The sequence below is a fragment of the Sus scrofa genome, chromosome 13 (genome assembly GCF_000003025.6).
Source record: "Sus scrofa isolate TJ Tabasco breed Duroc chromosome 13, Sscrofa11.1, whole genome shotgun sequence".
NCBI classification, from domain to species: Eukaryota; Metazoa; Chordata; class Mammalia; order Artiodactyla; family Suidae; genus Sus; species Sus scrofa.
In genome coordinates this window covers 163,310,261-163,335,041 of record NC_010455.5, presented here as the reverse complement: position 1 = coordinate 163,335,041, position 24,781 = coordinate 163,310,261, and the positions used below count along the sequence as shown (strand labels likewise).

The 24,781-nt window shown below is 33.1% G+C and overlaps 1 protein-coding gene across 12 annotated transcripts in view; it reads left to right on the top strand.

The window, feature by feature from the left end:
- EPHA6 (EPH receptor A6) overlaps positions 1 to 24,781 on the top strand; it is an 876,888-nt gene that overhangs the window by 110,681 nt on the left and 741,426 nt on the right. For 2 of the 12 annotated variants that reach the window (XM_021070707.1, XM_021070708.1), the window contains one exon: positions 10,925 to 11,044. The exons of the other annotated variants lie outside the window; for them this stretch is intronic. In XM_021070707.1, the coding sequence (XP_020926366.1) occupies positions 10,997 to 11,044 (48 nt within the window). In that variant the 5' untranslated portion in view covers positions 10,925 to 10,996. The remainder of the gene's footprint in view (positions 1 to 10,924; positions 11,045 to 24,781) is intronic. 12 annotated transcript variants of the gene reach the window in all.

The following is a 24,781-nucleotide window of genomic DNA, read 5'->3' as shown; positions in this document are numbered from 1 at the left end:
GTTATTGGCAGACTTTTCAGCAGAAACTCTGCAGGCCAGAAGGGAGTGGCATGATATACTTAACGTGATGAAAGGAAAAAACCTCCAACCAAGATTACTTTCCCCAACAAGGCTCTCATTCAGATTTGAAGGAGAAACCAAAACCTTCACAGATAAGCAAAAGTTGAGAGAATTCAGCAACACTAAACCAGCCTTACAACAAACACTAAAGGAAATTCTCTATGCATAAAAGAAAAGACAACAACAGGAAACAAAAATTCCACAAATGGCAAGGCTCACTAGTAAAGGTATATATACAGTAAAGATACAAAATCATCCATGCACAATTATACCACCAAAATCAGAAATCGTGAAAAGAGATGGGTACAAATGCAGGACACTGGAAATGAACTTTCAATTAAGAAAACAACAACTTAAAACAATCTCATATACATATAGACTCATATCAAAACTTCAGAGTAACTGCAAACCAAAAATCTACAATTGATACACAAATAAGGACTCTCTGGAGAAGAAATATATCTCACAGTAAATAAGTGCATAATCCACCATGAAGGGGGTCATTTGACATCACTCTTGGAATGCTGAAGTCTTCTTAGGTCTGATTCTGATTTCCTCTCCATCAAAGAATTTATGATAATTAAATAATGCCACTGTACAATTAAATAATACAGTTCTACAATTGTATTATTAATAACTTTTTCTCCATGGTACAATGTAAGGTCTATAATGTCTTGTTTATCACATCACCTAGAATGGTGTAATGCCTATACTGAAGAATCAATAAGATGTAACAAATTGTGAGGACATATTTATATAGTTACACTATTTTTTAACCAATTTATGCATTTTATATTTTACTTATTTTCGGAGGGTGTATTATTTTTGTGATTCTTACCAGTTAAGTTATTCTTTTTATTATGCTATATAAAATATTTAATGTATATAAGGGCTTTCTTCTTTATAAATTATAGTTGCATATTGTATACAATTTTAATATAATGCTAATTTTTAAAGAAAAATTAAATGTATACTAAATAGTAAAGATGAAATCCATACAAAATGGGATAAAGTATAGAATAAATTTCCTATTTGTCTCAGCATATTTTTCATTCCACTTCTCCAGAGGGAGTACTTAATCTGTTTCTTAAGATCCATGATATAATAATTTGCGTGAATGTAATTGTGTTTAAATATATGTATTTTATTCTGTAAAAAAATAAGAAAATATTTAAAAAAAGAATAGGGAAATATACATAATAAAAGCTCAACTGTGGTATTTTATATGTAATTTTAGTGTTCTTTATGATTAACACTACAATGAGAACATATTTTAAAGATGATAAAATCACATGATAATTAAAAATTAGTAAGCATTTTTTTCCCCAGATAATATACAGAGAACATATTAATTAACTCTATACATCATTTTACATACTGACTTTCTGAATTTATTAAGCTATTTTCAGATATATCTATTGTATTTGGTTAAATTTTTAAAAAATGTATGAAATATCCAGAAAATAAAACATATCATTTAAAAATCATACATTTTTATAATGTTTTTCTCCTAATGTAGTTTGTTAAAATATTCATGATTGTCATGAATTGGCAATGGCTAATATCTCAATTTTATTGCTCTTAAATTAGAATAAATAATATTAAATAAACTAATTTTCAGAAATGAGTTTAAAATTAATTGAAAAGTCCTAATTTTTAATGCACTCTGTGTATTCTTGTGATAACTTAGAAGTCAGTTTGAAGGAGCATCTATTGGTCAAGACTGTGAAAATGTAAGTAACATAAATAGTAATGACTGAAGTTGTTTGAAATATATTAAGTATATTAAAATCTTTCACTTTACCTCAATATGAGAGAGAGTGAGCAGGAAAAAAAGAGCTTTATATTTAATGATAGCTTTCATACCAAGACTTATTCAGAATATTTGCAATAAAGAAAAGAATTAAGCATTTATATTCATTTTCTAGTAGGAACTCTATTTCTGTGCAACCAGATGGCCTCAGTTCATGAGGGCCAGTTTTTCATTACAGAAAAATTCCTCCTACTAAATAAAAAAGAAATGATAGAATTAGAAAATCTCCATTTTTCAAAACCTAATGGAATAATTAATTCAGCAAAGATTGTCAAAGGATATTAAAGTCACTAGATGAAATATTTGGGTAAAAGAATTGTTCAGGTTAAAAAAGAGAGATGTAGCCAAATGCAAGATATAGACCTTCATTGGATATATAGGTAAAATTGAAAATGGACTGTATTTTAAGATGACATTAAAGAATCACTGTCAATTTTATTAGCTATAATAATGATGTGGTTATGTAGGAAACTGTATTTTCCAAGAATGTAATTAAAGTGTTGTTGTACCTGAGGTTTACTTTAAAAAATTAGAGTGGTAAAAAATATGATACTTAATAAATTTAAGTGATGCAGCTCATCCAACTTTATATCTTCCAGTATTTTTTCCTATTTGGGGGAAATTTTTTCAAAATGAAAATAGCTAAAATACTATTACAGAATACACTTTAATTATCCAGCCTACCTTTTTAATTTTATTTCATCAGAAGCCTATAAAGAGAGAACTTTCCCCTAGTATTTAACGTATTTCACATTACTTAGACCACATGAATTATAAATAATGAAAAAATGATGAATGATTAATCTGAAGCATTTAGAAGGAATTTAAATTACCTCACTACATCTCCCTTCTACTTCAATGATATATTTAATTACTGGAACTGCAAGTTTCCAGAGTGGTAGACCTTTATTTTCTCTTCACCTGTTATTACATTTTTTTTAGCTAAATATGTTTATAAATACTTCAGTTTATTTTTATACTTTTAGAAAACTCACTTTGCCACAAATATCTAGCTTATTAGGATTCTCCTAATTCTGATTTTCAGATTTATCCAAATGCAATTAGTCACATTATCACAGAATTCTCTTGTAATACCACATTTTCATTAGCACCTGACAAAAAGTGGGAAAACAGAAATGATTCAAGATCAAGTTGCGTATCATGGACAGTAGAGGAAGTTTAGGACATATGAGGGGTTTCTTTGGAAAAGAGGAATTAAGTATGAAATTGTAGGGAAACAGTAAATTTATATAAATTTTAAATTGAAATTGGAGGAAAGAAATATGTCAAACAAGTATCTAGTTGTGAATTGAAGAACGAGACAAGGGAAATAGTGTAGGTAATTGTTTCTGTTTTGGACTACCATAAACAACACTGTGATGATCACCCTTTTGTAGAAGAGGAAATGACGAGGTAACAGTTGTCATTATTTGTAAGAAATAGCTTTATTTCTGTTTGGTTTTGTTTTATTTTTTGGCCACACTGCAGGCTATGGAATTTCCTGGACCAGGGATCGAATCTGAGCCGCAGATAGGCAATGCTTGATCCTTCACCCACTGTGCTAGGCTGGTCATTGAACCCACGCTGCCACAGAGATAATGCTGGATCCTCAACTTGCTGTGCCACAGCGGGAACTCCTCTATGATATTTTCATTGATGTTTTTATAATTGATTTTTAAAATAATTGAAAAAGGCTCTGAAGAGATTTGCGGTGATGCAGTGTTTTAATGTAGAAAACAAACAAGTTTAAAAATTATATTACTTACTACTATTTTTATAAATATCAGCATATTGTGGCATTTTCCTTTTCCATGTATTCCACCTGAACACACAGACATATGCTCATATACACACACACTCACACAGACACAATCTTGTCTGCTAGTTTGGTTCTCTTGAAGCAGCAGCACGTGATTTAGGTAAGTGATTTTTTTCACGGAAAGAACTTTTGCAAAATAAGGGTCTACAGCCAACACCATAAATTCCATAACAATCAATAAAAATTTAAAATATTTTCCTCAAGCCTTAAAAATTTTATTTATATCCACATAAGCTGGGAAGTTGTAAGACTTTTCATACTAATCACTGCTAAAAGTAAGAGGTACAAAATTGGAGGATTCCATTTGCTCATGATTATGTTGAAAATTATTTGGCAAATAGTGAATTATATTTCCATCAACACCATATAAGATTCTGCTTTACGATAGCTAGTAAGCTTTTTTTAAATGGTGTGAAATCCTGTTTTAAGATTGCTTGAAATAAAGCAAATGTATTACAGACTTGATAAACTATTCCTATTTATAAAGCAAGTTCACCCTTGTCATTTTATAAACATTATAGTGATGCATACCCATATTTTACTCAGTTGTTTATTGGAACATAATGAATAGCATTAATATTGGTTTTTATTGTATTAGTCAATTCAGTAGTCTAAAAATGTTTAGATTTGCAAAGCTTTGCCTGAGGGTTGGTTATTGGAATTGACCATTTGTATTTCTTTTTCATATATTGTCTGATCATGCCTTTTACTACCTCTCAGAACTTCTTCATGGCCCTCACTTTTTTTAGCTATTCCCCGTGCGTGGCTTTGAATGTCAATACTTCATACAATTTTTATGACCATAAGCTAAATATTTCATTCTCTGAGACAGATTCCACATCTTTATCCTACTCTGCCACATCAAGAAAAAATGCACTTTCTGCAACCAGTTCTAAAAGAGGAATGGCATAATCTCAACAATGATATTTTAAAAGTGTATGTATAAAATTTACAAAATGAAAAGCCACCTCATGAACATCCCTTGATAAATTGTAGTATTTATACTTTTCAAGAAGTACTTTAAGGTCATTATTATTTTTAAAATTTTGTGCCCTAGACTTTCGAATAACTCAAATCTGTAAATTTTTCCAAATTTGATGCTGCTATTAATTCAGCAGAAATTACTCTTCCAAGTTTATTATTTTTGTAATCATTTATAAAATAATTCATATGTTTTCAGTTTGTTTTCATAACAAATGTCTGTAATTAAAGTCTCTGAAATTCATAATTAAAAGAAGTCATGTTTTTCTTTCTGTTTATCCTGCTGGAAATTTTCTAGGCTTCCTGAAACTACACTATGGGTTTTGCTGTGATTTAGAAAACTTTTCAATTCTTTTTTCAGACAATGTTTCTGCCCCAATCTCTCTTCCTTTTCGAGGTGGCACTCCAAAAACATGTATAAAAAACTACCCCACCCTATCCCTTGGGTCATTGAACTTTTATTGCCTTTTTTTTAATCTTTTTTTTTTTCCTCTGTGTGCTTTGGTGTTGGATGATTTCCATTAACTATGGTTCATGTTCAATGATCCTTTTTTTCTGTTTTGTCCAATATGCTTTTTTTTTTTAATTTTCCCACTGTACAGCAAGGGGATCAAGTTATCCTTACATGTATACATTACAATTACATTTTTTTCCCCACCCTTTGTTCTGTTGCAACATGAGTATCTAGACAAAGTTCTCAATGCTACTCAGCAGGATCTCCTTGTAAATCTATTCTAAATTGTATCTGATAAGCCCAAGCTCCCAATCCCTCCTGCACTGTTGGTGGGAATGTAAACTGGTACAGCCACTATGGAGAACAGTTTGGAGATACCTTAGAAATCTACACATAGAACTTCCATATGACCCCGCAATCCCACTCTTGGGCATCTATCCGGACAAAACTCTACTTAAAAGAGACACATGCACCCGCATGTTCATTGCAGCACTATTCACAATAGCCAGGACATGGAAACAACCCAAATGTCCATTGACAGATGATTGGATTCGGAAGAGGTGGTATATATACACAATGGAATACTACTCAGCCATAAAAAAGAATGACATAATGCCATTTGCAGCAACATGGATGGAACTACAGGCTCTCATACTGAGTGAAATGAGTCAGAAAGACAATATGCTTTTAATCTCATCCAGTGGATTATTTTTTTTAAATTTCAGATATAGCATTGTTCAGTTCCAGACTTTTTTCTTCATTGCTCTGCTTTGTTTTATTTTGCAGTTTTTATATCTCTCCTGGTATATTATAATCCTCTTTTATTGTAAATTCCTTAGTAGATTTATCATAACTATTTTAAACTCTACTAATTTCAACATATGGTTTGGTTTTTTCAATTGGCAGATGTTTCTCTTGATGCAGGGTCATATTTTCCCATTTTTTTCACGTGTAGCAAATTTTTATTATATTCTAGACATTATGGATGGTATATAGTCATCCCTCAGTATCTGGTGGTACTGGTTCTAGGAGCCTCCAAATATACCAGTATTCACAAGATGCTTAAGTCCCTTATATAAAATTGCATAATACAATGCATATGCATATATTTATGGAAAAAAAATCTGCATGTTGGTATACCTGTGGAGTTCAAACCTATGTTGTTCAGGAGTCAACTGTATTTTAGAGACTCTGAAAAATGTAATTTCCCTCTAAAATTTTTGAGTTTTCTTCTATCAGGCAGTTAAATTATTCTCAGATCACTTTTATTTTTTTGGAGGCCTAGTTAGACTTTATGAGGGCTATTTTAGTGTATTATAGTTTGGTACTTTGTTGTAGAGATAATCCCTTAGTCTGGAGACAAGGTCTTTATTCCTAAGGCATGGCTTTTGTCCTATTTCACTGGAAAGCTGGGATGTTCACAAAGCCTCCAAATTGGTTGGGCCTTGAACTGTAAACACCCCTTTGGGGTGGGCATCTACTAAAATCTCTACTCTTTCAGGCTTTCAGCTCTTTCCCTACAGGCTGCTTTTGGTCTTGCCCAGATCAAGAGCAGTGTGAATTAGCTAAGGTTTGAGGGGTATCTACATGCAGCTTTTGGACTCCCCATTCTCTGGCCCTCCACAGCTACATCCCTCACCCCTAGTTTCCAGCTGCTCTGAAAGCCAAAAAGTCCAACCTCTAATTCCTCATTGGGGAAAGAGGGGTCAGTAAAGCTGCATCTTTAACTTGAGCTCTATCTATCCTCTTCCAACCACCCCACCCCCTGTATTATAGAACAAGTTCTGTCCTCATTGTAAATGAGGAATCTAAAATGCGACACCTCACCAGTGTGATACTTTTCTTTAGGGAGCTTATCTCTTTTAGTTTCTGCCTCCCTTAAGTCTCTGCCAGTTCCCTCAGTCTCTACCATTGCCAGATTTTTTTTTTTTATTAAAAGAAAACAGCCCAGCATAGATATCCTATCATTATCAGAAGCTGAAAATATCCAGGAATGGTTTTTTCAATAGTCTTCTACAATAACTAGTACCTCATGGGAATACTTAAAACCACAGGGCTATGAAACCTTTATTTATTTATCTTTTAAGATTTATTTTGTGACTCTATGAGGCTAGATTTTCAAGATGTGCCCCCTCCTCTTAGTTGCAGTCCTATCCTGGTTTCATGTTACTTTTACCTTCTGCTAATATTATATGTAGATATTATTGTTTATACTTTATTTTGGGGAGGTGCCCGCTGAATATTTTTTTGTATCATGCCAAAGAACCAAATGAATTTATTCTTAGGACAGTGTTTTGCTTTATTTTTAGGTCAGAAAAGCAGTTAGTTCTCTAAAAGTACACTGGAGTCATCACTCTAAGATGGAATATTTAGAGTAGGAAAGTCCCAGGGTGTTAGGAATATTGCCATACCCTATCAGAAGTATCCTAATGGGAGAGACTTATGGGGGTAAAATAATCCACCCTCTCCTCTTATTTCCTATTGGGAATAAGAGGAGAGGGTAGATTAATGTCCTTTCATACTCAAGACTTAAGGACTTAGAGCATTTCAAAACTAGCAAGCATTTTGATCATCTCTACTCACTGCTAAATTTAGACTATGTTCACGCAGTTAGATTCTGAAATTACTGAGAGATTCCAAGTATTTACAGTGGAAACTCAGCAGAAAACATTACTATATTTCTAACATAAGCCTCTTCCATTTCCACATGCTATATATATATACATATGTGTGTGTGTGTGTATATATATATATATATATAGTGTACACTGGAGAGAGATGTCCGGTGATAATTTCACCAAAAATGGAGGCATATAGGTAGGCATTAAACTAAGGTTTTAAAGGCTGAAGTAATTTTTTTCAATTATAGAAATAAGCAATCCAATACAAATAGACAAAACATTTAAATTTAATTTTCTTAGATTTTCCAAAATTTCTCTTACCAAGGAATCCTTTTTTGGTTGTTATAATTTTCTCACTTTCACCTACTGAGGTACATAATTATTCAATGTGGCACTCTTAAGTTCATATTGGCCTCAGTCCTTTCGTGTAACTCTAACTGTTGGTTTATTTTAATTCTCTATTGAGCTCTTAGCCAACTAGACACACGCTGGGGAACTTAAAACCGTTTAATAACCAGATAATTGTATTAATCTTTATTCTACAATGATGCTTATAGTTAACAGTGTTCATGAGCTTGTTTCGTTTGTTTACTCATATTCATACTTTAGGATCTAACATGCTTAGAAAATTTTACCTTCTTTCCTTTAAGCTTCAGTATATTCTCTACCTCCTATAATGTACTGCCTTAAATTGCCTGCAACTATTTGGTATTTAACATTTAAAATATTTAAAATATTTCTAATATCAACTAGGATGTGTGTGTGTGTCATGTCCATCTAATTATTTGTTGTAATTTTCTAGTGCAAAAAGGAATTTGGCATTTTTCTCTTGCTGCAGAAGATAAAAATGAACCCCATATCTTGGAAAATGAAGTTTTCACTAATTTAACCTATATAATACACCTAGTTTATCTGTTGTAACTTTGAGAAGATTTCTCTTGGATTGTCCTTTTTGTTAGCAACAAACTTTTCCCTGCTTCTATTTTTTCATTCTTTCTGAATCTGTTCTTTTTAATCTTTTTATTTCTGCTTGCTCTTGCAGTTACAACCTATGGGCAGAAATTTATGAAAATCAAATTAATTTTACTATTGTATCTTTTGATTTTGACATCTTCAAGTTTGAAATAGATATTTTACATTGACTTATTTATGAATACTGTGAAATCTTATGAACTCTTATTTTTTAGTCAAGTTGGATGGATTTCATTTGTCTCTATACATTTTTAATACAACAGGTTTTGAAATTGTTGTGTTAAATTGTATTTTTAAGCTTTTGTAATATATTGATAAACACTCTGACTTTATAGGTGTCTGTCGGTAAACCATAGGTTTCTTCCCCACAATATTGTATTATTTATGCTACAGTGAATTACTAAGCATTTCCCTTTCAAATTGTAAAATATATTTTCCTGTTTTGATGAGTGTTTTCCAATGAGGGAAATAAATTTGCACATATTAAAGCCACAAAGAAGATTGTTTGTAAATACTTCACTCTGACTGTTTTGATTTTTAATTTAAATGTCCTGGGGGTCAGTATTAATTTCTATCAAATTTTCCTTCCTTACAGCTTTAGTCTTCATTTGTGTTTTTAGAGTTTATTCTTAAAGATTAATGTTAGTTTTATCCTCTTCTGCCATTATTATTAAAGGAATTATATTAACACATTTGGATTTTCTAATCTTAGTTGTAAATTATCATTTCATAAGTGATAATTTGTTTTTAAGTAATATTTTCTTCAGCATACCTTGTTATTTTTTAACTGTGGCTTTGAAATAACCAAATATAGATTTCTAGAATAACAGACAAAAAATATATCAAGCAGATAGATATTTCTACTGGTTTTGTATTTTGTTAAAGCTAAGTACATATTGATTAACTATAATTGTACTGTATGTGCAACTATGTCGTGGTTGTATAGTAAGCGGATATAAAAATATTTGTAAAAATGAATTTATAGTATTTATATGACTTTATAATGTTTTCAAGTATTGATGGAGTTTGAAGTTATAAATTTAAGAAAGGGTAGTAAGGCAAATGAGATTGAAATATTAATAAAGAACTACCAAAAAGAATCACATGGTTCAAATCTCTTTTTCTAAAGGACTAACAAGCCTAAATATAAAACATGAGTTAGAAAAAAGTCCTTTAAATATGATGGCTTTAATATTATTTTTTTCCTAGCATTATTAAACTGTCTTCTTCATTACTTGTTTGTAATATATCAGTAAAAGGAAGAATGGTGATAGCATTTACACTTCATATTCACTTTCAGTCATAATACTGGAATTTGGATAATATTGGCTCTCTGTCTACCCAAGCAAACCTTGTACAAATTTGAATGATCTAGTAATACTAAGAATATTTAGATCAGTGGTTACTGTTTTAGCAACCCCTCTTCTTTTAAGTAATTTTTACTATGTTCATTTTCACTAAACCTAAAGGCAATGCTTATATTAACATTTTTATGGATTTTAGAAAACAGCTGTAACTAAATCGTCAATAGTTTTACTACATGTTAGGTAGTCAGTATTAGGAGAAAAATCAAATGAAATATCTTTTAGATATAACTAATTATACTGGTCATTTGAACAAATTAAGGGTGATGTATTCTTGTCAACATAAAATCTTATTCCTTCAAGGTTAGAAGTATAATCAGAGATATTTTCATTTTTGGTGAACACAGATATATAACATATATATGTAAAACTGTTCTATATAGTACACATGGAAATAATTATTTTTTATCCTTATTATATAATGCATGTAATACTGCCTAGATTGTATAAAAACATATAGTATTTCAATATTTTTGAAAATCCAGCTTATAAAGATACCATATCAAAATTAGATTATCCTGGAGCAGCATATTTCATTTTGTATAACAGATATTCTAACTAGTTCAACTTTCCTTAGCAATTGTTTTTACTTATGCATAGTTCTCAGGATGCTTCAAACAGACTCACACATGCATATTTTCAAATATAACTTGATTTGAGTTAATACCATGCAATTATATTTATCTTGAGGTTATTGTTAATTTTACATAGGAAGACTCATTAGTGAAAATGAGTACATAATGTCATACCATATAATACCTTCACCATGCAAAGTTGCTAAAACAGTATGGGAAAAACCTCCTAAGGAAAATTTGATATAGCTTTCCTATGCTTTTCCAGACCTATTTTCAACACTGCTAAAAGGGGGGAAAATTCAAGAAGGCACTGAAGAGACCGCCTCTCCAGACCCTGATGTTACTTCTCCTCTGGATGTACATGCTCCAGCTCCATAGGAGCCAGGTTGGAAAAGTTTCTAGGAAAACAACATGTTTACTAATAACATGTATTTTTAAGTGGAAAGATAATTTTTCTGTGGGAATTTGTCTTTTTAGGTCCCAGAGTTAAATACCTTAAAAAGTCCATATTTTTAGTTTGAACTTTAATTTATTTATTTATTATTATTACTAATTTTTTGGTCTTTTTAGGACCACACTGGTGGCATATGGAGGTTCCCAGCCTAGGGGTCAAGTCAGAGCTATAGCTACTGGCCTATGCCACAGCCACAGCAACGCAGGATCCTTAACCTACTGAGTGGTACAGGGGTCGAACCTGTGTCCTCATGGATACTAGTCAGATTCTTTTCTGCTGAGCCACAACGGGGACTCCAACATTTCTTTCTTAATGGTTATTTTTCAAAAAAAAAAAATATCAATGACAGACATCTGGCTTCTCAAAAATATTTTTTTATGTGTAATAGTTCTAAAGCATGCAAACTTAGCTAATTAGAAAACATCATGGTTCTGTTTTATACAAACTTAAAAAAAACAAGCTGTTACTAATCTATTATAATGATAGAATATGAAATTAACTTAATAAAAATTAGATCCACTTTTCAATTTCTATGTATATTACATAAGTGGTAATAGGTAGTTTCCATAATATACTTTTTTTTCTATATCTGCAGCTCAAGGAAGTGTATATTATTGCTCTCAATTTTAAATGAAAGTTTAAAAGTAATAAATATTCATATAATGTTTTTAATTATCTATACTTGAGAGGACTTCAGAGATACAGACCTTAAAAATGACCTTAAATATATAAACATGACAAATAGAAAAAAAGAGTTAACTTTGACTATAGTAACATAATTAAAGAATAATAAATTTAAGTTAATTTTAAAATAAAAGAACTAAGAAAAGAAACAGGGAATATCCTTAACATTTTAAATTTTGAAGCAGGAATTCCCATTGCGGATCAGCGTTAATGAACCAGGACTAGTACCCATGAGGACATGAGTTCGATCCCTGGCCTTGCTCAATGGGTTAAGGATCTGGTGTTGCCATAAGCTGTGATGTAGGTCACAGACGTGGCTCAGATCTGGCATGGCTGTGGTGTAGGCCAGCAGCTGCAGCTCAGATTCGACCCCTGGCCTGGAAACCTCCATATGCTGCCAGTTCAGCCCTTAAAAAAAAAAAAAAAAAAAAAAAAAAAGTCATAGAGACAGAAAATAGAATAATGACTTCCAGGGTTGGGGGTAGAAGGGAGGGAAATTATTAAAAAAAAAAAATTCTGAAGTAATGTAATAGGTAAATGAAAGGTAGGAATTATCTTTGCATGTGCGTAAGAGCCAATGTTAAAATAGTATATATCTACATGTCTACTTAAAGTGTGGTACTTCTCGGAGTTCCTGTCGTGGCACAGTGATTAACGAATCCAACTAGGAACCATGAGGTTGCAGGTTCGATCCCTGTCCTTGCTCAGTGGGTTAAGGATTCTGTGTTGCAGAGAGCTGTGGTGTAGGTCGCAGACGAGCTCGGATTCTGCGTTGCTGTGGCTCTGGCATAAGCACACGGCTACAGCTCTGATTAGACCTAGCCTGGGAACCTCCATATGCCGCAGGAGTGGCCCTAGAAGAGGCAAAAAGACCAAAAAAAAAAAAAATGGTATTTATCAAGTTTTGGCTATCTCTCTAATTGTTTGTAAGTCTCTTGATAACTTATTAACAGAAAAATCAGTGCTGTATTCATGATTTATAGTCTTTAATCATGTTTGCCTTGTATTATAATTATTATTTCAAGGGAAGGTGTTTTTGTTGTTATTTTTCTCTCCCTAGCATTAAAGTATAAACCCCTAAGAGAAGTGATCATATCTCAATATACCATTTAGGATTCTGTCTCCCAACAGATCTAGTAAGTTTTTACGTATTAATTGGAAAGTTTGTTGATAGAACCTGGTGTACAAAGCCAAACTTGGCCAAAAAAAGAAAGTGCTTTATCAACTTGTTTGAAAATAGACTATTGGTTCCTAACATTTTGTGTCAATTCAAAAGCATATATCTTGGAAACTGTAAAGCAACTGTGACATATGTATGTGGCTACTGCTTCTTCTTGGCCTAGAGCAATGCCGATTTGGGAAAAACTAGAATGGTGATCCAAATCGTATTGTGAAATTCTAAGCTTTTTCAGGTTTTCTTGAGTAAATACTCAATGAAACTGAAATTCCAGTTGTCAGACTTATTTAAACATAAAGTAAAAAATGACGTTGGATTCTTTGTATTTTAATGAGATAAATATGGCTTCTCTAAGTTATGTAGAATATCAGCAAACCTGAAAAGAGACAAGGCAGCATTTTTTAAGGGGAAAATGGGTCAAGAAACAAAGTTCCCAGATAGGTTAAGATAGAGAAAACCCAGCTTCATTAACCTGTTAATGAGTAAATAATTTGAATAAACTTGTTAAACATACTTTTTTCAGTGAAAAAGAAAGGATTATAAATAGATCAGGTTTAGGAGTTCCTAGTGACAGGTGAACTAAGCAATAACTACAAACATTTGCTCCCAGCAAAGGAAGTAGATCTCCAAAGAGGCTGTAAGAAAGGACTATAATTCCTTAGAAACAGCCTAGAAATTAAGAGATGATTTAGTTTAACCTTCCCATTTTGCCCCCAATAGATACTGTATTTGTATCTATATGCATGTGTGTGAATGTGTGTGCGCACATGTGTATGTATGTGTGCACATATATATGCACACACACATAATTATATGAAAAATTTTAAGTTAGATTAGCAGTCTATAGTTTCCTATGGAATAAACTGTAAAAATTAACTTAAAATGGAAGATATAGATTAATAAAATCAATTTTAGATTTTATAAATCATTAAAATATAAGATGAATTATACAATTCATGATTTATATTTTCCAATATTAATAATATTATAATGCATCAATTATTTTATATATCAGCATAAATGGATGCTGCAATCTGTTTATCCCTGTCCAATTATTACATATTTTTCTATAAAATTCCTTGAGAAATTACCTATATGTTGATTCCTTTGCCTCTGTATTCCCCATCTTCTCTCCCAAAGCTAGTCTAGTAGACTTTTGTCCAACTATTGAACCATAGCAACTCAACCTGAGATCACCTATACTTCTTACATTGTGAAATTTATAAGTGAGTTCTTAACCTTCATTTTATGTGGTTTATGAGCAGCATTTATGTACTTATTGCATATAATAGCTACCTCTTTTTTGAAACAATTGTATCACTTGGCTTCCATAACATCACTGTTTCTTCTCATATTGTTTCCATTTCCTTGGCTGGATTCTCCTCCAGGGGTCAATAATTTGACTCTTATATTGCCATTTACTCTCCACGTGGTTTTATTCAGTGTCAAGACTTTAATATGTTAATGAACCCTGAATTTATATTTCAGCCTGGGCTTCTCCTCTCAGCCTTGTATATTCAGAATTGCACCTGTACAACATAGATGTCTATCAGGCATCTTTTATACCATATACAATTCTAAATTCCTTATGTACCCATTTCAACCTGCTTTTTTCATATCATTACCATTCAGATAAGGGAAATTCTAGCATTTCATTATCTAGACAAAAATTTGGAGTTATATTTAAGCTCACCTTAACTTTATAATTGATTTAACAGCAATGTAAATTTAAAATGTAATTACAATTTGATTGCCTCTTAACACTCATTATTGCAACCACTCTGGTCCAATATACCAATATATTATCCCTGGATTAACCTACTAGCGTCCCAAGTAGATTTTCTGATTCCCTACTTACCATACCCTTCCAGTAGCCTATTTAACTTTATAGATTTATGCTGTATAGTGCGGAGCCCCAGAACAGATGTGTTCCTTGAAATGAAGTGATCTTCATTCATATCTGTAAGGTAATGTCTGAATTGCACTGGGCAGATTGAATGAGAAACTAACTCACTTGTATGTGACCAAGGCTAATAATATTCATAGCCTGAAAAAATGAAAGTATACACCTGTCTGACTTTGGTCAGAGAATTTAGCACTTTCATATATAGTTGGTTTTTTTGAGGTTTAAGTAAAAAAATAAATGTAAACCAACTAGTGCACATTCACCTACCTACTAGGAATTCTCTTATTTTCTATTTCTTGATCTGGCTAAAATGCTCACTCTCTAATTCAAATGCTGATGCCATGCCCAATCTGTGAAGCCTAGAACTTCAAAGATAAGAGTTAGTCACTATTGACTCTGCATTCCCATGGTATGAAGAACTGGCTAGACATCAAAGATACTGGTAAAAAAAATAATATATAACCATGGATAATGGCAATTATGATGTGTATAGCAATATAGATATATAAAGAAATAAAAAATGAATAAGGGTAAACTTGGAGATTTTATATATATATATATATATATACACTAAAACTTTCATATTCAAAAGTGATTTCATAGAGTCAGAAGGCTTTAGAATTGACAAATAATTAGCTATAAAGGAGTATGGGTGTCTTTGGAAGATGATGTCTCATGAATGTTCTTTCTATAAGAGACCCACTTCGGATCTAGGGACACATAGTGACTGAAAGTGAAGGTATGGAAGAAGATATCCCATGCAAACAGAAATCAAAAAAAGCTGGAGTAGCAATACTCATATCAGACAAAATGACTTTAAAATGAAGACTGTTGCAAGACACAAAGAAGGATACTACCTAATTATCAAGGGATCAATCAAAGATGACATAACAATTCTGAATATGTATGTACCCAATTTAGGAGCACCACAATATATAAGGCAAGTGCTAACAACCATAAAAGGAGAAATTGACATTAACATAGTAATAGTGAAGGACTTTACACCCCACTTAACATTGATGGGTAGATCATCTAAGACAGAAAATCAATAGAGAAGCACAGGTCTTAAATGATACATTAGACCAGATGGACTTAATTGATATTTATATACCATTCCATATGAAAGCAGTGGAATACACTTTCTTCTCAAGTGCACATGGAACATTCTCCAGGATAAGACACATTTGGGGCCACAGACCAAGCCTTGGTAAATTTAAGAAAATTGAAATTGTATCAGGCATCTTTTCTGATCACAATGCTATAAGATTAGAAATAATTTATAAGAAAAAAGAACTAAAAAAACCACAGACACTTGGAGGCTAAACAGTGTGTTACTAAACAAAATGGATCACTGAAGAAATCAAAGAGGAAACCAAAAAATACCTAGAAACAAATGACAATGAAAACACAACAATCTAAAACATAAGGGACAAAACAAAACTAGGTTTAAGAAGAGGAGTTTATAGAAATAAAATCTTAACTCAAGGAACAAGAAAAACTGCAAGCAACCAACCTAACCTTACACCTAAAATAACTAGAGAAAGAAGAACAAACGAAACCCAAAGTTAGTAGAATGAAAGAAAGAAAGATCAGAGCAGAAGTAAATGATATACAGAGGAAGAAAACAATAGAAAAGATTAATGAAACTAAAAGCTGATTCTTTGAAAAGATCAACAAAATTCATAAGCCTTTAGCCAGACTTATCAAGAAAAACAATGAGAAGACTCAAATCAATAGAATTATATGAAAAAGAGGAGCTCCCGTCGTGGCGCAATGGTTAACAAATCCGACTAGGAACCATGAGGTTGCGGGTTCGGTCCCTGCCCTTGCTCAGTGGGTTAAGGATCCGGTGTTGCCGTGAGCTGTGGTGTAGGTTGCAGACGCGGCTCCGATCCTGCGTTGCTGTGGCCCTGGCGTGGGCCGGTGGCTGCAGCTCCAATTGGACCTCTAGCCTGGGAACCTCCATATGCCGCAGGAGCGGCCCAAAGAAACAGCAAAAAGACAAAAAAAAAAAAAAAAGAATTATATGAAAAAGAAGTTGCAAATGACACCACAGAAATACAAAGGATCATAAGAGATTCCTACGAACAACTCTATGCCAATAATGGACAACCAGGAAGAAATGGACAAGTTCTTAGGAATCAATGTACAGCCTTCCAAGATAACGAGGAAGAAAGAGAAAACATGAACAGACCAGTCATAAGTACTGAAATTGAAACTGTGATTTAAAAACTTCCAACAAAGAAAAGTCTAGAACTGGATGGCATCACAGGCAAATTCTATCAAACATTTAGAGAAGAGATAACACCTATCCTTATGAAACTTCAAAAAATCACCTGTATCATTTTTAATTAGTATTTTTATTTATTTATTTATTTATTTTGGTGTTTTTAGGGCCATACCCATGGCATATTCCCAGGCTAGGGGTAGAATAGGAGCTACAGCTGCTGGCCTACGCCACAGCCACAGCAACATGGGACCTGAACTGCATCTGTGACCTACGCCACAGCCACAGCAACATGGGATCTGAGCTCCATCTGTGACCTACGCCACAGCTCACAGCAATGCCAGATCCTTAACCCAATGAAGGAGCCAGGGGTCAAACCCATGTCCTCATGGATGTTAGTCGTGTTTGTTAACCACTGAGGCACAATGGAACTCCTGATATTTTAGATATAAACCCAGGAGTGTTTATTGGTTATATTATATAAGTTGTATTGTAATTCTATGTTTAATTTTTTGAGAAAATTCCATAATATTTTCTACCGTGGCTGCAGAAATTTACATTCTCACCAAGGGTGTGTGAGGGTTTCCTTTACTCCACATCCTCAGTAGCATTTGTAATTTGTGTTCCTTTTGATGATAGCAATTCTGACAGGTGTGAGGTGATATCTGATTTTGGTTTTAATTTACATTTCTCTAATGATTAATGTTGACTATCTTTTCCTATGCCTGTTGATGATCTACATGTCCACTTCGGAAAAATGTCTCTTCAGGTCTTCTGCCCATTTTTAATCAAGTTATTTGTTTATTTATTTTTGGTTTATGAGCTATTTATATATTTTGGATACTAACCTCTTATCAATCATATCATTTGCAAATATTTTCTCTCAGTAGTATGTCCTTGTTTTGTTGATAGTTTCCTTTGCCATGCAAAATTTAGTATTTAATTAGGTCTCATTTGTTTCTTTTTGCTTTTTATTACCTTTGCATTAGGAGATATATCCAAAAAATATTGCTATGATGTATGTCAAAGAGCATCTGCCTATGTTTTTCTCTAGTTTTATGGTTTCTAGTCTTACATTTATGTTTTTAATCCATTTTGAGTTTACTTTTGTATATGGTGTTAGGTAATGCTTTAGTTTTGTTCTATTTCATGTAGCTTTTCAGTTTTCCCAGCAGAAATTATTGAAAAGACTCTTTTCTCCAGTGTGTTTTCTTGCCTCTTTTGTCATAGATTAATTGACCATAAATAAGTGGGTTTATTTATGGGCTCTCTGTTCTATGCCATTGATCTTATATCTGATTTGTGCACTTACTGTAGTGTTTTGATAACTATAGCTTTGTAGTACAGTCTGAAGCCAAGGAATGTGATTCCTTCAGCTCTGTTCTTTATCAAGATTCTTTTGGCTATTTGTAGATCTTTTATGTTTCCATACAAACTTTAAAATCATTTTTTCTAGTTCTGTGAGATATGTCCTTGGTATTTTGATAGAGATTACATTGACTCTGTAGATCGGCTTAGGTAGTATGGTTATTTTAACAATATTAGTCCACAAACATGGTATATCTCTTAATGTATCACTCAATTTAACTCTTTGTTCTAATATACATTATCTCATATTTGTGATATAAAAGAATCAAAGTATACTATTTTTAGCTTTATTATATTTTATTTCATTGAAGATTAAATATTAGATATCAACTGTTTACAAAGTTCTCATTACTAACTAGTTATTAATAACTTCTAGTAAAAAAGTATGTAATTCTTTTTTTATTTTTTGTGGCCACACCTGCTACAACATGTGGAAGTTCCTGGGCTAGGAGTTAAATTGGAGCTGCAGCTGAGGCCTGGGCCACAGCCACAGCAACACCAGATCTAAGCCACATCTGCAACCTACACTGCAGCTTGTGGTAACACTGGATCCTTAACCCACTGAGTGAGGCCAGGGTTTGGACCCACATCCTCACAGAGGTAACGTTAGGTCCTTAACTTGCTGAACCACAATGGGAACTCCAAGGCATGTAGTTCTTTGCTGAGAGAATTCATGTATTGAAGAGACATTCTCTGACATCAAGGTGATAATAATATAATAGAGTATATACACTCTGTAGGTCATAATCATCAGCATAATTGTTTCACATGATGTCTTATTTTATAGTTTATCAAATATTTTCGCATATGGAGATTGAACATTCTCATATCAACCCTGTGATACTCTTTATCTTCTTTATTTTACAGATATATAGACTTGAAGATTAGATAAGTTTAAGTAACCAATTTAAATTTATTTAAATTGAAGTGTTGAAACCATGGGTTAAAATCACATCTTTTGATTGAAATTTCAAGGTTATATCATGCAATAGTTTCTTTATAAGTACAGAAAACAATATACTTGGTATCATAGTCCGTTCATTTATAACAATCAGAGAAATAAGAGACTTGAAGTGGTCAGGAAAATTAGCATGGTCTCAGGATAGGAAGAAGGATAGAGATTAAAGAGAAGAGTTGCTTCCTGTTTCTCAGAAACCTAGGAAACTGTAGTTTGCTTTGTTTGAGCTAAGGGCAGGGAAATTGGGTAGGCTTAATCTTTCCAGCCAGGGCTCTTAAAAAACTTAATCCTTTCTCATCACTCCAGCTTGGTACTTGCCTCATTCATTTTTCCACACTATAATGGGAAAAGACCATCATCATTTAGTATTACCTCACACATCTATCCAGAAAAGAGAGTAAGCTAGTTGTGGTCTGAGCCTTCTGTTGAAAGAACTGATAAGCACCACTGAAAATGGTGACTGTCATATAATAAACATGTTTTCTAAACATGCTAATACTTAGTCTCAAGGTCAATATTTGAATTCAGGATTTTTTTGAGTTTTTTCACCATATCATGTAACTAAGGTTTACCTTTTTTTTTTTTTTGTCTTTTTAGGACCACATCAGCAGCATATGGAGATTTCCAGGCTAGGGGTCAAATCAGAGCTGTAGCTGCTGGCTTGCACAACAGCCACAGCAATTCCAGATCAGAGCTGCATCTGCAGTCTACACCACAGCTGACAGCAATGCCAGATCCTTAACCCACTGAGCGAGGCCAGGGAAGGAACCCAGGATCCTCATGGTTAGTAGTCAGATTCGTTTCCACTGAGCCATGACAGGAACTCCCTAGGTTTACCATTCTTTATTGTATGCCATGAAATACTTTATTTTTTAAATGAGAAATTATGTTTGGAAATTCAATTTGCTGTTTATATTATTAAAAAACATATAAGATTTACATTTTTAATTATTAAATCACTGTCGAGAAATTGAATTTGGAAATTCATTTGTATTATTGAAAATTGCAGAAAAATGATCAGAAATATTTTACTTCTAATTTAAACACTCATCATACATGTTATCTCTTCTTTCTTCCACTGAGGAAATAATTTTAAAATTGCTTTAAAAATTATAGAAATGATACATAGTAGCAATAAAATACTTTTAATACCAGAATCCATGAAGTAAAATGTGAATGGTTCTAGCTCTGCTTCCTTTCTTAGAGTTAACTGCTATTAAAACTTGATATGTATCTTTCTTAGGCCTTTTATAAAAAAGTAAAAATGGCCCAGTTATAAACATTTTATTGCAGATTTCTTTTATCTCACTTGATATAGCATGGGAAACCTTCTATATCAGTACATACTGATCTTTTGCATTGCCATCCCCTTTTTCTTTTACACCCCGTATCTAAATCATTACAAGTCTTTTCAGGTCAACCTGAAAGTATATGTAGAATCTTTACATTTATTGCTGCTATCCAAATTCCAGGCTTTACTCCTCTTATGTAGACTATTTCAGTAGCATATTAACTGATGTCTCTTCCTTACTTGCCTCCTGAAGCCTACTACCCAGAGAGCAGCCAGAATGACCCACTTAAATGTAAGCCAGATCTTGTCGATCTTCCTGACAAAACCTTCAGATTGAAATCTTATTAAGAGTAAAAGCCAAAATCCTCACTATAGGTGCTTGAGTCTTAGTGATCTTTCCTCCTCAGCTCTTTTTGAACTCATTTCTTACCACTCCCATCCTTGCACACTGAACTCCAGTCACACTGGCCCCTTGCTGTTTCTCAGATAAGCTGTCCTTACTCCCAGCTCATGCCCTTTGATCTATTTCCATTTCTATTAATGCTCTTCCCCCAGTTTTCTTCTTGTCTTCCCCCTCAGTTAAGTTTCAAATATCACTAAATTGTCTCCTATAAAAGAAAACTCCCTCATTCACTCACAGTTACCTTACCTTACTTCACTTTATTCTCCTCTGTTGTGATTTTTGCCACTGATATTTTATATGTTTCTTTTATTATAATTTATTTTCTTTTTAACAAGCTATAATATAATGACTATTCCATGAAAGCAGGGAATTTGTCTCAAATTTTCACTGATTTGTGCCCTAAATAGAACACTGACACAAAATAGGTTCTTAATAAACATTTATTGAATGAATTATTGGATGATATGAATGATTAATGAGCTACATTAACATCTATAATATGTTCTAAAATATAGATCAGCTATAATTTATCCATTGACCTATTGTAGATATTTCTTTGCCTCTAATTTTTCATGACTAGAGTAATGGCTCAGTAAATAGCCTTGTGCTATATTTCTGAAGAACGTATTTATAAGAGTAGAAATACTATATCAAAGAGTATACATGTTAAAATTTGATATATGTTGACAAGGTGCTCTTCAAAAAGATGAATCATATATATATTTCCATTACTGAGAATTTTTATCCATGGGTTTGCTATATTTCTCACATTTATTCAGGTTTCCATGTATTTTAATGAGTTTTATTCATACATGTGAATAGATTTGATATTTATTCGTAAAGTTTATGGTTTTTCAATGTCTAAACAAGAAAATTTAATGTGTCCAGTAATGAATATTTTTCAAGGAGGGAGCAGGAAAACTTTAGTTGTATGAAGAATTTCCACAAAAGTTGTAGAGATTGGAGTTGATTTTGTTCAGTACTTAACATCACTACTCCCAGTCTTTTCAAAGCTTATTTTTGTTAAATTTCAAGTTTAATGGCAAAAAAAGAATTTGTGATCTAAAGAAATATGGTGATGCATATATAGAAGCAGGCAGAAATTTTTTTAACGTAAGGTCAAGATTGGTGTTTTTCTCTACTTAAAAGAGACACATGCACCCGCATGTTCATTGCAGCACTATTCACAATAGCCAGGACATGGAAACAACCTAAATGTCCATCGACAGATGATTGGATTCGGAAGATGTGGTATATATACACAATGGAATACTACTCAGCCATAAAAAAGAATGACATAATGCCATTTGCAGCAACATGGATGGAACTAGAGAATCTCATCCTGAGTGAAATGAGCCAGAAAGACAAAGACAAATACCATATGATATCACTTATAACTGGAATCTAATATCCAGCACGAATGAACATCTTCTCAGAAAAGAAAATCATGGACTTGGAGAAGAGACTTGTGGCTACCTGATGGGAGGGGGAGGGAGTGGGAGGGATCGGGAGCTTGGGCTTATCAGACACAACTTAGAATAGATTTACAAGGAGATCCTGCTGAATAGCATTGAGAACTATGTCTAGATACTCATGTTGCAACAGAAGAAAGGGTGGGGGAAAAAATGTAATTGTAATGTATACATGTAAGGATCACCTGACCCCCTTGCTGTATAGTGGGAAAATAAAAAAATATATTAAAAAAAAAAGAAAAAAGAAAAAAAAAGATTGGTGTTTTTTATTGAATGTTCTTTATTTTAATCTTCACAGACACAACTCAATGATTTAAAAAGATAAATAATGAGAAACGCTTATTTCACTATCCATATCAGTGCATCTATTATTTCCCAACTTCTCACACATTATGCTAATGACTTTTAGATGAATGCATTTTAATTAAAAATAGTAGTCACTTGAAAAGTTTTACAAGTAGGAACAAATACAAATGGTGGTTTGTGTGATATAAAAAATGCTTTGAAGAAGTCAGCTGAAGAATCATTTGCTGATAGCTCTGAGGGCTAAAAATGTTTAAAATGAATGCCTTTTTTATGTTACATGAATCAATACTGAGTAGGAAATCCAGTAGTAAATATGTCCTCTGCATTCCTGGGCAAATGTTTCAAAGGTCAGTGTCAGAACGTTGCTAAATATAAAAAATATTTCATGCTGTAAAAGAACATGACAAATTTTAGAACATTATTCAGTACATGCGAATCGCTTTACAAGTATCTTCCTAGTCCATTCATTGAGAGAAGTGGCTTAGATTTTGGTAACTAGAAAAACAATTCTCCCTTTGTGTTCTCTCTTGTCCAGGAAGACTATTGAGAGGTTGTTAATAGACTTACATAAGTGATAATAACTGATTTGGATTAGTGAATTAAAAAGTTTAAGCCTATCCAGATAACTATGACCCATTCAACTGACTCTGGTATTCCTAATCCATCCAAATTCAAATGGATACAAATAGGATTTCCTACTGTGGCTCAGCAGTTTAAGAACTCAACTAGTATCCATTGAGGATATGGGTTCAATCCCTGGCCTCACTCCATGGGTTAAGGATCTGGCGTTTCCGTGAGCTGTGGCCTTGCCATGAGCTGTGGTGTAGGTCACAGATACAGCTGTGACATAGGCCAGCAGCTGCAGCTTCTGTTGTATCCCTAGCCAGAGAACTTTCATATGCCACAAGTGTGGCCTTAAAGACAAAAAAAAAAAATGGATATAAGATACAAATAATGTGCTTACCCCAAAGCTGGAAAACAACTATTAGGCTTTTTTTTTTTTTTGGAGTTCTCTTTATTATTCTTATTCTTATTATTAAAGTATAGTTGATTTACAGTGTTTCATTAAGTTCTGTTGTATACAAAGTGACCCAATCACACACATTTCCCTGTACTGTATAGTAGAATCCCACTGCCCATCCTTTCCAAATATAACAGTTTGCATCCAACCTCCACCTCCCCCAAAATGCCCATTCATCTCACTTCCTCCCCTTTCCCTCTTGGGAACCCCAAGTCTGCTCTTCTTAGCCATGATCTATTTCTGGTTTTTGGTTGTTTGTTATTTTTAGATGAGCTCATCTGTTCCATATTTTGGATTCCACAAGTAAGTGGTATCACATGGTATTTGTCTTTTCTTTCTGGCTTCACTTAGTATGAGGTTCTCTAGATCCATCCATGTTGCTGCCAATGGCATTATTATGTATTTTTATGGCTGAGTAATATTCCACTGTATATATGTACCATATCTTCTTAATCCATTCATCTACTGATGGACATTTAGGTTCTTTCTATGTCTTGGCTATTGTGAATAGTGCCGCTATGAACATAGGGGTGCGTGCATCTTTTTCAGTGAAAGTTTTGTCTGGATATATGCCCAGCAGTGGAATTACTGGATCATATGGTAGCTCTATATTTAGTTTCCTGAGTACCTCCATATTTTTTCCATAGTGGTTGTACCAATTTACACTCCCACCAACAGTGGAGGAGGGTACCTTTTTCTCCATACCCTCTCTAGCATTTGTTATTTGTTGACTTGTTAATGATGGCCATTTAGACTGGTGTGAGATGGTACTTCATTGTAGTTTTGATTTGTATTTCTTTAATAATTAGTAACATTGAGCATTTTTTCATATGCCTGTTGGCCATCTGTGTATCT